Source organism: Argiope bruennichi, chromosome X2, assembly GCF_947563725.1.
Source record: "Argiope bruennichi chromosome X2, qqArgBrue1.1, whole genome shotgun sequence".
Classification (NCBI taxonomy): domain Eukaryota; kingdom Metazoa; phylum Arthropoda; class Arachnida; order Araneae; family Araneidae; genus Argiope; species Argiope bruennichi.
The window spans coordinates 114391401-114405887 of NC_079163.1; the positions used below are offsets into that span (position 1 = coordinate 114391401).

Below are 14487 nucleotides of genomic sequence, written 5' to 3' on the forward strand. Positions count from 1 at the left end.
ATATAAATAATTAATTATCAAATCAGAGGCAAGCAGAACTTTAAGAAAGTAACCAAAGATTAAAACTCGATTACAGATCTTTTTTTTTTTTTTTTTGGAGAGCAAGAACATGAATTTAACGAAATATTAAATACCGCTATTAAACTGCCCAATGAAGTTTATCACATAAATTTCAAAGACAAGCAGTTGCGAAAAGTGATAATTATGAAGCAAAATATCGTAAAATCATTCTTCGTAACTTCACGCTATTAAAGGTCTGTTCTAGACTCCTACGTTCTATCATTAATTTCAACATTTACCAATCAATTTTTACTTCTCGAATTTAACCTTGATACTTGACGCAATTCCAACTTGCTAGAAAATAAAAGAAACGGCTGAAAGAACATACTCAGCGCTACTAAAAGTAGGAGTAAAAGATTGAGAAATGCTTTTCTGAAAGAATCAGCAACAGAAATCAGCATGGGACATGTTATTACGGAATAAATGTTGCAAGATTAGTGATCACACTGTAAAAGTAAAAGCAATCATTCGAGCCATTTAAATCTAAAAATAAGGGAAGAAACTGAACTTGCATATTAGAACTTCGAATTCCTTAAGGAAGCCAAAAAGTTACAAGCCTGATTGTGGAAAACATGGGAATGATCTTATTCAATTTTGGGACATGCTTAGTTAAATATTCTGCATAATCATAGTAAGTGAGGAAATAATATAGACAAAATAATATATGATTAAATATTTTTAAATCATAATTAGAACCATTGAAGATAATAATAAAAATCAAATGGACGAGCTGAAAAAACAATTTACATCAAATGGAATCTTATAACATGAACATTTTTTTCAAAAAAGCGAAACATTAAGGGGAAAGGAATTTTAAAGCAATATAAAACAATTTTTATGCAGCAATATGGCAGAAATGACAAGAAAATATGAAACCTGAAATATCAACAGAAAAATGTATATGTTCCTTAAATTTTCATTAACCAATTCAGTATCAAATTCGATAACTTAATTCAGTGATCTTAAAACAATAGAACTCCTTTTCTTAACTTTCAATTATATAACACCGGGTGTCTTTTTTTAAAATGTCTTATTTTATATAACTGCAAAAAGTTATTTATTGATTCATGTTACAACAGCAGAAATCTCAATGAAAAAGATAGCAGACAAATAAAAACCTGGATAAATTTATTTGGCACATGCCATTGTTTGTCTTCACACCATAACAAATGGAATACAATGATATGGTCTTGATTCAAATTTCCATTTCAACTGTCATATTACAAGAAAAGTGTTGCTATCTTGAATTTTATTTAAAGAAACATTTAGAGGCAGCTTCGAATGTAAGATATTCAGATCGAAGAGAGCTCTAAAAATTAAATCCGCGAAGACGTGTTTGCTATAGGCAAATATTCAAAATATCAAAATAAAATGACTAAAATTGAAAAAGCTGTTACTATATAAATTAAAAGCATTCACTTGCATTTTTTGTGATAACCGCGACATTCCACATATTGATTACTTCATTTTGTAAGGATTATCTCACAAATATTTCAGATTACAATAGAAATTCGTTTATAATATCTATCAAAAAAGTATCTTTAGAAAAAACACAATATTTCCTATTCAAGAAGTATAATTATGATAATCAAATAAAGTATCTTTTAAAGAATGGTAAGAATGGGCAACGCTTCACGTGCTGTCTACATGCAATTATCATACAAAGCAAAACAATGCTAGAAATAATGACAATCGACTGAGTTTCTATTCCTTTATGAGTTCACAGACATTAGAATAAGCAGATTTAAAATATTTAACTAAATAAATATCTTCCCATACATACTCGTTATGTTAACAATGAAAATAAGACGTAATCAGAAATAATTAATGTTGGTTGATTTTTTCCCATCTTTCTCATCTTCTAGACACAACATAAGCACTGAAATACACAATGTTGGCTGAACGTCAAATACAATCTCCAGTGTAGCCTTTAACAATTAATATTTTTGTCCAGGATCAAGTAGATGCAAAAACAAGCCTCCAAGTATTTAGCAAACGAGAACAAATTGAGATAGAATTAAATATAAATTTCAATAGACCAAATTACAATGGGTTAGCTTTATAAGGGATTTAAAAAAAAAAAAAAAGGCTTATCAGATCGCTTATAAATAAGCAGAATTTTGAATGCAACAAAAGATGAATAGAGAGTGAGGATGCCCCCCCCAAAAAAAAATATGATTAATTTTCAACAAAAGATTTGTAAATTATTTCAAATCTGATGGATAAGTTCACAGCATCGCTAAAACCCCAAATTTTACAATTACTTCAATTCTTAATGAAAATATTAGCAATATATAAGAAATCGATATATTCGATTTAACCAATAACAATATAAAATATTCGATATAAGATATTTAACGATATAAAATATTCGATTTAACCAATGGCAGAATATTTTATTGTCGAACTGTAAAGGAAAAAATATACAGAAGACGAATTTTTTTGGAATTTGATCAAGTCAGTTTTAAGAATACTATTCGAGAAATATTTCTTTGTAACTCTGATGGAACAAATTTACAGTTGAAAATTTAAATCTGAATTGATTATCTTCTTGAAAGTCATTAAAATAGATGTCATGCTTATAAAAATAATAAAAGCAACACTAACAAAAATGCAAACGAAATATGTACGAGGTCAAAACATTTGCGAAAGCTCATTCTTCCTGGTAGATTTATTTTACCTATTATTTATTTTAAAGGCATTATACGAGTTTCTGAAAAAAAATGAAAGAACCTGAGGCTCTTTCACTTTGATTCCTTCCTTAGTTAAACGGTTTGCAGCGAAAGTGAAGAAATTTAGGAAAAGACTGTCTGTGAACATCCGTTTCGATACAGCAACAGTCAGCGCATAGTGCCAAAGGGACAATAAGTATGTTATGTGGACACTAGGGATGGGCGACCCACTTTATTCAATAGGATGGACGAGAAAGGTGCCATATCCGATCTCATTGCTCGAAAAACTAGAAATCACGCATTTCCTCACCTTTGTATCAACGGGTTGATTTCCTGCTTCCCAACTACAGAAGGACAACCAATACAGAATCTTCACGCAATGTTGTTCGGTAGTTCACCCTGTCCAGCAGAAGAGGTCGATTGATCACAGCGCATCAATTCGGATGATCAATTCTCAATGAGCCAAGTCTCGATTTTCGACCAGGCGTCAGGTTTATCCGTGAGCCCCAAATTTCGGTAACCATATGATCCAATTAGGTCATTTAAAATTTTACCACAAATATGATAACCATAGTTACAAAAATTCAAAATATGTTTAGGTAGCTTTTTAACAATATTAAGTAGAACAGAACAGATTATGAAAAAAAAAATTGATTTTCATAAGATTATTATTTTTTCCCCTAATATTATATAGAAAGCTTCCAAAGCAAAATGCAGAAATTCCATTGGGATAATACAACAGATCTATAAAAGTGTAGCAATTCTCAGAGAAATTTTGAGAACACTTCGATTAGATTCATCAATGTTATAAAACTACGGTAAATATTTACTTGGATTCAAAACATTTAATAAAATGGGATACAACAACAATTTAATAAAACTAGCTAATAATGAATTACTTTACTCGCATTAGCGAAAAAATAATGTCAATGCATAAAATTTTATTTTTGATATGCCCCGTTAAATTTGCTTTCATGATGCTGAAATTTTAATATTAGTTTTTGAAATACTTCTAGAAAAATTAAACAAAGAAATTTTCTTCTAAGATGTGCTACTTTCTATTAATTAGGTCATTTAAAATTTTGCAAATTTAATAATTTTACGAAGATTACATAACTCGTAAAAGTATTAAACTCAACCGATCATAAAACAGTTTGTTTCTTGCAAAACCTCAAATTAAACAAGCACAATAATTGCTTTCATGCAACGCACATTACAAAATCATACATTTAACTTGACAAAATGAATTAAAGAGCATTAATTTCAATACAACCATTTACAATCCTGCAAGAAATTGAAAAAACAAATAATAATACCCAAGCAGTACCTTCAACAAGTTCAAAATGCAAAATTTGACCATCTCCCTTAAAAATAAAAAAAAGACCACGTTTATACCAATAACAAAAACAAAACGTGACTCACAACTTGTGGGGAAACCCCAGAACTAGCAAGACGGGTCGAATTCACAAAGTTCAAACAAATGAACCTGCCCAATCTATTTCCTTTCAGAATCTGCTGTATTAATCACTGAATAAAAAAACAAAATATAGAAGACACTCGATAAAACGGATTTCCCTATACATATAAACATGATAAAGTAAGAGTTTCACGTTCTATCCATTGTTTGCTAAAACCGGCTAACTTCTAGCGAATGCTGAAATTCAAGGCCTTTCGATATTCCATATGCTCTGCTTCCAATTGCAAAAGCGAGTTTTATTTTCCCCTCCATAATCGTTAAGCAGTTGGCTTTGACCTACAAGTCTTTCCGTGAAGCTTTCAGGAAATATCAACTACTTGAAATTGATCATCTTTCTTTATAAAAAAATTCTATTTGATCAGACTAGATCTGGAGGAAATATTATTGTAAATGAAGTAACTGGAAACAGTTCTAGTCTTAACTTCGATCTAAGTGATATGTAAGATCTGTAATTGCTCTGTCTTCGAGGGATTTACTCCTACTTGATATCGATCATTATGGATCTTCCCTCGCAAAAATTCAATTCAATTCAATTAGATTAGATTAAATTAAATTAGCAGAAAATACCATTAAAAACAAGGTACCGGTTAAAACACAAACCTTTCCTTTAATTTATAAGGAAAAACATGAAGATCGGAAATAAGTTTTGAATTTCATCGGGAATAAAAAAGCTCCAAAAAGCAAGAAATTTTGTTCAGCTCAAAAGTTCTTCCACGGCAAAAACGCAAAGCCTACAACAGATATAGTAAATTTCCTTTTTAATAACCACCATTTCTAAAGCTAAGGCAATCCTGTAAGTAAAGACATACAATTATTTTTTTTTTAATTAAGAGAAATATTTTAATCCCACCAATTTTCACCCAAATATGATACAGCAGAGCCAGTCTTGTTATCCTAAAGTACGTTAAAATCGCCATAGATTCTGAATTCATTAAACGCTAAAAAGTTTGTACATTTTTCATTATTATAAAGTGCGCCGATTGGCAGAGGGATGCTTGTTCTGCTATTTGTAGGATGTCAAGATCAGAGATGTATGACCCTGAGCAGTTAGCGTTGTTGAAGACTAAAACAACTAGACCACTACAATAGTTAATATCTTGCGCCAATTTGCTTATTTTAATTAGATAAGAGTTTCATTTCTCTATGATTGTTGTATGAGGATTAAAAAGAAATGAGTTGTTTCTCAAAAAATGCGCTTCCGGAACAATCAACAAATCCTTAAATTAGGGTGCCATGCTTTACGGGAGATGGTATAATATGACAACTAGAAAACATCGAGAAGTTATTATGACAAACTTTTTTTAAAAATCTGATTTGCCATTTTAATCTTCAACTTTTTATTAAGATAAATATTTTGTAAGTTATATAACCCCTCCTTCATCTTAATATACAGTATCAGAATAGATATTAATGCATGGTGCAACATATTTTATATAATAAATATTTCTAGATTTTCTTTCTTTTTATCTAGCATTAGCACAGATATCGGACTTAGACCATGTGTATTAATATGCATTAAAAACTGTTTTCTTCGCCATATTTATTAAACAAAATTTATCTTAAGGTATTTTAGTTTGGTCAAAATATTTCTATCCTCTGAACGTTTTTTAGCATTTGGTAATTTCCGAAAGTCATTTCTAGTTTTGCTTATTTTCAAATGACGTTTCAAATCTAGTTTTTACTCCTAGACGCTTGGAGTTTTTTCATTTATTCTGGAGCTGTGCTATGATGAAATTTTAAAGCTAATTATCACGAGGATTCATTAACAAATCTCAAATTGAAGTGAACAAAACCTTTTTACATAACTCTGATATACGAGAGTTATCTGAGCAGCTGACAATAGCTCTTACAAATAAACAAAGAACAAGAAATTCCACTCGATTATTTGAGAATATAAATGAAATCCCTAAACTTAGAGATAAAGATATCCCATAGGATGACTATTTTTGAATTCCATTTTTATTTATTTATTTTCCGCTTCTAATTCCTATTTCCAGCTTTCCCAAACAAATTCTAATGACAGCTGAGGGCATTGCGTCGGTTGTTTCCTCACTAAATCGACCTGTGAAAAATGTCCTTGAAAAACAAAAAAAGAATTGCGCATATTTAGGTGAAATTTTATGCATCGCGGCACAGCTTCAAAAAGAGTTTCAAATACCTGAAACGAGTGGCCGACTAGACGAACGTGCGGCCGATCACAAACACTTCGTATGGAATGAGAAAAAAATAAATAAAATAAAATAAAAACAGCAACAGCAATTTTTGCCACAACTCGATATTTTCTTCAGCATTGATTTTACTGGACAACAAAAAGTTTCGAAATTTATCGTTTTATTTTTGCATGCCTTTGGCTTAGATAAATATTTTAGAAGGTAAATCCGATAAGAACAGTACGTATAAATATATTGAATGTTTCGAATATTAGAATTTCATGACACAGTAATTGAACAGTAAACACCGGCAAAGAATTTGAAAATACTGAGAATAATGAAGTATCATTATTGATCTGGCAACACTGCGATAGTATGACATTATTCTGAATTATCGATTCAAAATATGTGATTTTGGGTTTTTTATAGATTTTAGAATATAGCGATTTATATATTTTTATCGATCATATTAGAACCAAAGACAAGAATAATCGGGAAGATCACACACACATTTTAAAATTATTTCCTTGCGTTTCTTATCTAAAATTGAATTAACAGCAATATTTGTTTTTTCTGTATTTTGTTCATTTGTGTACATATAATCGAACCTCTATATATCCAAAAATTATATATATTGACCCTCATTCAAGAATATTTAATTTTAAATTAAAAAACTGTTTCTGCCTATCGAATAAAATTTCTTTATATCGAACAAAAATTTTCACATAAAAAAATTATGCATGCCTGTTGCAACTAAACATCGGTCATGAATTTTATTCAAAAGAAGCAAGACAAGGAGAAGGAGGGGGGGGGGGTAATTTTTTCACCTATTCTTAATGCAATAAAAAATAACTGAAGATAACTAGTAGTGTAAGTAAAAAGTAATAAACGCTTGCCGATTATTCATATGTAACACTTAACTTTTATTCTACTCTTCCCAAACATGGAGCGAGATTCTTACTTTAAATTCACTTATGCTTTGGAATTCTTATAGTGAATACGATGAGAACACATCCTACGATAAAACGATGCTACATAAAATGATTTTAATTGCTTTTTCGGAGGCCCCGATATACCCCTCTAAAGACATGGCAAAACCGCGGTAGTGATTTTCCGAAGCTTTCGCGCATACTCTCCAATTCAAGTCCCATAAGGTGAATTCAGGTGAATCTATAATTCTTAACTGAATCTATTGTACGAATATATATTTTGGACAGCTTTTTACAGATTGATTGAAATCAAAATTTGATTTGGAACTACAGCTTCTAGTCGGAAGATCACATTCCAGATTTCATTGATATAATTGCGTTTTAAATTTATTGTGTTTACACGCATGCGGAAGAACAGGCCGACAAACGTATAATCCTTTAAAAGATTTGCTTCAAAATCTGATTAGAAACTACACATCAGTTACGAAACCGATGCACCAAATTTTATCCATCTAGCTCTATTTGTTTTGCAGTTATCGTGGTAATTTATATTCGAACAGCCAGAGAGACAGAATTCCTCTAAATAGATTTTGTTCAAAATTTAAAAATTTGGTCTTAAGTCAATATACCAAATTTCATTCATCTATCTCAAAGCGTTTTGAGTTACCATGTTACATAGACAGTCAATATGTTACATACCATATTACATAGACAGTCAAGTAATGTCAAAAAAATGCAGTTTTCGCACTCGAGGAGGTCTGAAAGATGGAAATTCGGCGAAATCTTGAGTTCGAATATTTTGACGATTACAATACTTTCTCTATACTTCATACACGAGAAAGTAGAAATGTATGAAATTTTGACAAGTAAGGTATCAACTATCGCGAAAAATTATGATTCGTTTATTAAAGCCTATGAAGGAGACGGAAAATAATTTTAATTAAAATGATTTTCCGTCTCATTCAATTAATTCCACAAAATTTAAATTTATACTACATATGCATTTCTAAATTTATGCTATAACATTTTGAAATTTACATTATAAACATATTTTGAACACATTAACCGATTTGCAAATCCCTATATATTTTTAAAAAATTACCGTTCTTTGGCGTGATTCATAATAAAAATGTGCAACGCTTGAAAATGAAAAATCTAGAGAATATTCTTAAAAACAGTACTAAGAGTCAAAAATTTGATAGTAAGGAGAAATCAACCAATAACAACTATATAAAACCGAATGCACAATCTTTACCTTATTAGATACAAAAACACTTTATTTTAAACTTGTTTAAATCAGGTTACCAACCTTTCAGTATAATGGGCCAGATTTTAGGTATCATCATACCTCCATTCAAATAATATATTGCGTTTAATATCAAAATATCTTCAGCATTAATGTTTTTTTATTTTTGTGCTATTTCCCGCCCCACCAATAATTTTTGACTTGCCTTTCTATCTTCATCATTACGTTCTCCACTGATTGCACCTCAGCTTCATGAGATGAGGATAAGCGGCTTAGAAAGTACCAAGAATCGGGGCCCAGATTAAGCCCTGTGGGTGCCCTTAAGCAAAGTAAGTTTCGATTTTCCCATTTCACTTCCCCAACTTTCAAATCCCTATTAATTTCATCTAATAGGGCTCTACATAAATAGTTTTAAATAATAAATATTATTATAAATTGAAATGATAAAGCATTTAATAGGGAGTCACTTTCAAGAAAGTTGATCTCAGCGCCTGTCATATTAAATAAAAATAATAAAATAATTTTAAACAAAATGACAACAAACATTGCAAACTTTTTTTTATCTCAATCTAACCCCTCAGAGATAAAATTTACTACATCTTTTGATTTGTAGGCGAAACCAAATTAAACCATACTGATCGATCCACGCACGCACAGAAAATCCTAATAATGTCCTGAAATTTAAATTCTCAAATTCCAGTTCGTGGCCCTTGTAAACCAAATAAAGGTACAAATATTACACAGAGAGACCGCAAAAAACTCTCGACCTCCCCCACCAAAGTTACCCTTCTTAATTAAGCAATTACCTACTTTGCCTATTTGATAATGCTGCCCCTGCCAAGAAAGAAAACACACATACGCAACGCCTAAGGTAAAACACATCTGATATTTTAAAAATATATTACATTCGTTGCATTTAGAAAAGCGTCGAAACTAAGTTCATGTGAGAGTCAGGCTCATGCGCATCCATTTGTCACTTAGATTATAAGTTTAGATTTCTGCAGGCAACTAGCTAGTTGTTCATTCTCGAAACAAGAGACGCTTTTCGAGCACTGAACCATGTCATAAGACTAGTTGAATTTCCAGGCTTGTTATACTGTTTCCTAACCGATACTCATCCTTCTTCATTACGTGAAGCAAATGTAAGAATTCCGTCTTCGACCCAAATTCAGCAACTCATCATGTTGAAACCCTGAATTTACAGCCTGATCTAACAGCACGTCAAACGGAATTCCTGATTTGATTTGAAGGATGACACTATTTCAATCAATTTCCCAAGCGGTTCGGTTTAGAATCGAGGGTGAACGAATCGAGAAGAGTAAAATGAGAAGCGAATTTCGAAAAGAATGTCGTCTTTCAGAACGACTTCCTGAAAGCGAATTTATGACCCAAAGATTAAGAGGATCATAAAATGTAAGTATTTCGGATAAAATAATAATAAAAAAAAAACAGAGTGAATGGTTATAATAAAAATAATTAGTATTTTTTTTTTCTTTTATCTATTTTCAAAAACAATTTTAAAAACCCATTTTCAAGTGCTTTTTATTCTTGCAACTATGCATAATAAATAAAAGTAACAACCAACCTGTAATACGGACTCGTCAAATGAAGCCTACATACGTCAAAAAGCTATAAGCAAACGAAACAATGCATATTGTGTAACAAACCAAATTTACTGTAAATATCAATAAGAAAATATCTTTTTAACATTTTGTGTTCAGAGCAATCAATTTATGTTTTAAGTAAGCATAAACAGCTTTGTTTCACAAAAACAAAAACAGTTTTGTTGAATTAGTTCAAATCCATAATGAGGGTTACATAGATTAGCATTAGTTACCCAGATCAGTACATTTATTCATTTTTCAAAGTACGCCGCCTATGTTAATTCCTAGGAAAAGACTGAAAAAATCTCAGGCAAAGAAAAATACTCTAAAAAAAGCAGGATAGAAAACAATATATTATTGAATTTTTCATTCAAAGTCACCTACTACAGAAGTTAAAACATTGGTCCAGTTTTCAAGCAGTAAAAGGATTTGCTCTGGAAGCAATTAATTTCTCTGGCCAATTATAAGTATGGAGGTACCTCTCTTCAAATCCAAACTATGAAGATCGGGGAAAAAAAAAAAAAAAAGGTAATCGGAAGCAGTAACAGCTAATGAACGCAGAAGGAGCAGTAACACATTGATCTTGTTGTAGGGGCTCGTGGTAGGTAGATCATATTTTACCCGCCAGATGGCATAATAACATCGATACTGCTTCGTTTAGGGGTGGTGGGGTGGTCGGCTGTACTTAAGAAGAAAGCATAATAATTCACTCGGTTTATTTGTTATAGCAAATTATTTGGGAATGAAATTTTATTTTCCAGATGTTTACTATATCTTTTTGCGTCTTTTGCAATAGTTTATCTTCGTCTTGGGAGTTAGCGGACTTATTCAAAAGTCGGCAGCACCTACCAGAATACATCTCGCGAATTCATGATTATTCCATTTTCAAGATTTCTAATCTAATAAGTTCTGAAGTGTTTTTATATAAATGTTCAACAAATAATACTTTCTTCATCTTCAAGGTGTTTCGTTTTTCACAGCATTCTTAAATTTTTTTATAAATTTTATAGTCAATAACGCATTTATGATAATAGCTGCAATTTCTTCCTTTTAAAGAAAGCTGACCAAAAACAAGAAAACGGTATTTTAGCCACAGTTTTTTCCCCCTCCCCTAAATAATACAATACAATACATCTTCCCGAAAAAGTTGCTTTTCTTCACATAAAGAAAAAAAAAGATACCTTAAAGAGAGTGAAATATTTATTGTTCATATTTCAAACAAATATCCCTATCTAAATTTTAATAATTGCTTCTATTATACTTTCTTTTTAAATAATGCTGTTATTGTAAATTATATGCAAATATTAACACCAACTCTCAAATTGCCACTTTTTATCAAGTCGTTATTTAGATGCGTCGGTTGATAAAGTTCCATTATACTTGTGAAAAGTAGTTGTTACTTATATGCAGCGCTATGATAGTTAGAGGTAAACACACTAGCCCATGAGAATCACGCAATTCAGCAGAAAGTAAACAAGCAACCCATATAAATAGCGAGTTACATAGTAGGAAAGTTAATACCATCTGTTAGTGAATAATAAATACTTTTTAAGGGCTTAATATAAAATGAAGCACAAAAAAAAAAAGATTTAAGAACAAATAATTCTAATGAATCCTGAATAGTAAGAATCACATTTCAAGTATATGATCAATCATATCATAAAAAAAATTTTATCACCCCTAGTAGTCCCTCAACTAAAATTATATTCTTAAACAGCTCATTCTAATCTCAATACATTTATTTGAGAAGGTATAATCATTTTATGCGAGATCTTTTAAACAAGTTCGGTTCCTTTGAAGAAAACCGACATCGCATAGTTCAGTTTGTTTTCAAAATCGAAATCCATTTTTCTAAAATTGCCTTTTGTATTTCTTTTCACTTCTTTAACCAGCAAGTTTACGGAATGGAAATTTATAAGACCTAATGCATGCAATCCATTAAGCAATCAAGCGGTTTAAAAAGTTTATGGATAAAACCTGTACTCAGCCCTTTTTCAGCAGTCGTGGCGCTATCTAGTGACTCCTCCCACGAAAAGAAGTACCAGCCCCATAACATTCATAATTACACACAGTGACGCCATCTAGCGAAATATTATTTCTCCAATTTAAGGTAAATTTCAGATCTCAAATAAAGAGGCTTCATTTTTATAGTATATCTTTTTAAATTCAAGATTTTTGCACTAGCAACTCAATTCAAGTATATATTTTTAAAAAAATTAATTTGTATTTTAGAAAAGAAAAAAGAATTTGGTACAAGAGATCCAAAAAGAGAAATAAACAAATAGTCCATGTCTCAAAATAAAATCTAAATTATTCAATTTATAGATATACATGTGTCTTTTTTAAGATAATATGAAATAAATTGTATTCCTTGCGATTATTAAGGCTTATATATATAATATGTTTCATTAATCTACAACAATAAAACTAAAATAAAGAATTGTGTATTAATTTTACAATTCACCTAACAATAAGAAAGTAAGCGAAACGCAATTATCATCAGTTTCTTTAAATAATATCAAAATTAATAAGAAATATTAAATTCTAAATGATAAAGAATATATTAGCTCTTTCATAAATTAACGTAAATTTGACTGAAGTATATTGCGTAACACTTTAGTACACATTCAACATAATTTATTCATGGAAAAGAAAAGCTGCATTCTGTTGTTGCATTCTGAGGAATAAATTTCATATTTAATCCAATTATTTTTTAAATCACATTCGACTTTTCTACACTTCTTATCTTTAAAAAAAACATCCTAAAAATTGTATTTCATTAGTGTGCAATTTAAAATAATCATATACCATAATGGCATTTTCGAAATTTCTCACGAACAGAGCAGCAATTCTTATTAATAAAAGAATATATATAAAGGGCAAGAACGCTCCAATTCTAATAAAAAATTCTCGATACAGACATAAAAGGAAACATTTGTATTTTTAAGGAAAATTCTTACTTTCCTTTTTCTTCTGTAATTTCTCTCTTAAAAGAGCTTCTTCTTTCAGCATTCGTCCTTTTTTTTTCTTTGTTATTACACAAGCAAAATGCAGTGACCTTAATTTTAGGAAAGTGAAAACACATAATCCCTTCTTCCACCTTCAGAAAAAGGGTGGAAGAGGGAAACCTAGTAATCTTTAAATTTCGCAAAGTACATACAGGAAACTAGTACATCGACAATATGGAGACGAACAAAAATCAATCACGATTTGAGCTGCCATCTATCGGTTGAATTCAATACTAAACACTTTTAATTATTTTATGTTCGGATACTGCTTCAGATCGATAATATTTATATGAAATAGAAATATATAAAGAGAAATATCACTAATTTTTAAATAATTTAGTGAAAGAATGCAATTCTAAAGTTCAAATGAACTAGGAAAAAAGTAACACACAATAATTTTAACTAAAACATTACTCAACTACGCATATTTCAATTTGCTATATCCTCATGCCTGATTAAATTTAAATGTAAGTTCATATGTTACACACATCATTTTCACATTTAAAAAAATTAACGGAAATGGAAAAATAAATTTCAGCTTTATACTCAAGTCTTCCGAAAGCTACATTGATTCTTTTTTTTTCCCCGTCCAAATCACAATATATTAGGAAATAAGGCATTTAATTAATTTTTATATAAAATTATCCTTTTTTCTTTTATTCATGCTATTAAATTTACCAGCAGACAAATGTACCAAGAAATTTTATATCAATATGCTTAAAAATATATAGCTAGAATTTCAGTAAAAAAAACACATTATAAGTCTTATATATATATATATATATATATATATATATATATATATATATATATATATATATATATATAATTTTTATAAACAAGTCAAGGGCATTCCAATGGGGACAGCTTTCTCAAGTGCTTTAGCTAATATTTTCCTGCATTACTATGAGAAAAAAATAATTAAATATAATTTAATAAACGGGTGGAGATATATTGATGACCTACTTTTGATTAACTTCGACAATACTAATATTATTACTAATTGCTATCCAAAAGATTTAATTCTAAAAGATACAAATATAAATCAACTTGAGGCTACCTTTCTGGATTTAAAAATCGAAATTGCTAATGATAAAACAATAGTTGGTATATACGATAAAAGGGATGATTTCAACTTCAAAATAACAAAACTATGTAACTACCATTCCAATCTAAACTCTAAAATTTTAAAAAATCTAATTTTCTCACAAGTTAACAGGATCAAAAGGGTTTGCAATAATAAAAATTCTTATATTGAAGCATCAAATATCCTCCTTAAAAATTTAATTAAAAATGATTTTCCTAGAAATTACTGCAATGTCAATTTTTTAATTAAACAAG

At 30.0% G+C, this 14487-nt stretch overlaps 1 protein-coding gene across 2 annotated transcripts in view; it reads right to left on the reverse strand.

Moving 5' to 3' along the window:
- Nucleotides 1–14487, reverse strand: part of LOC129960030 (MOB kinase activator 2-like) — a 309147-nt gene that overhangs the window by 127123 nt on the left and 167537 nt on the right. Inside the window, exon 1 of one of the 2 annotated variants that reach the window (XM_056073049.1) lies at nt 13099–13238. The exons of the other annotated variant lie outside the window; for it this stretch is intronic. Coding sequence (XP_055929024.1) covers nt 13099–13223 — 125 coding nt within the window. The 5' untranslated portion in view covers nt 13224–13238. Of the gene's footprint in view, nt 1–13098; nt 13239–14487 lie in introns of those variants that run through there. 2 annotated transcript variants of the gene reach the window in all.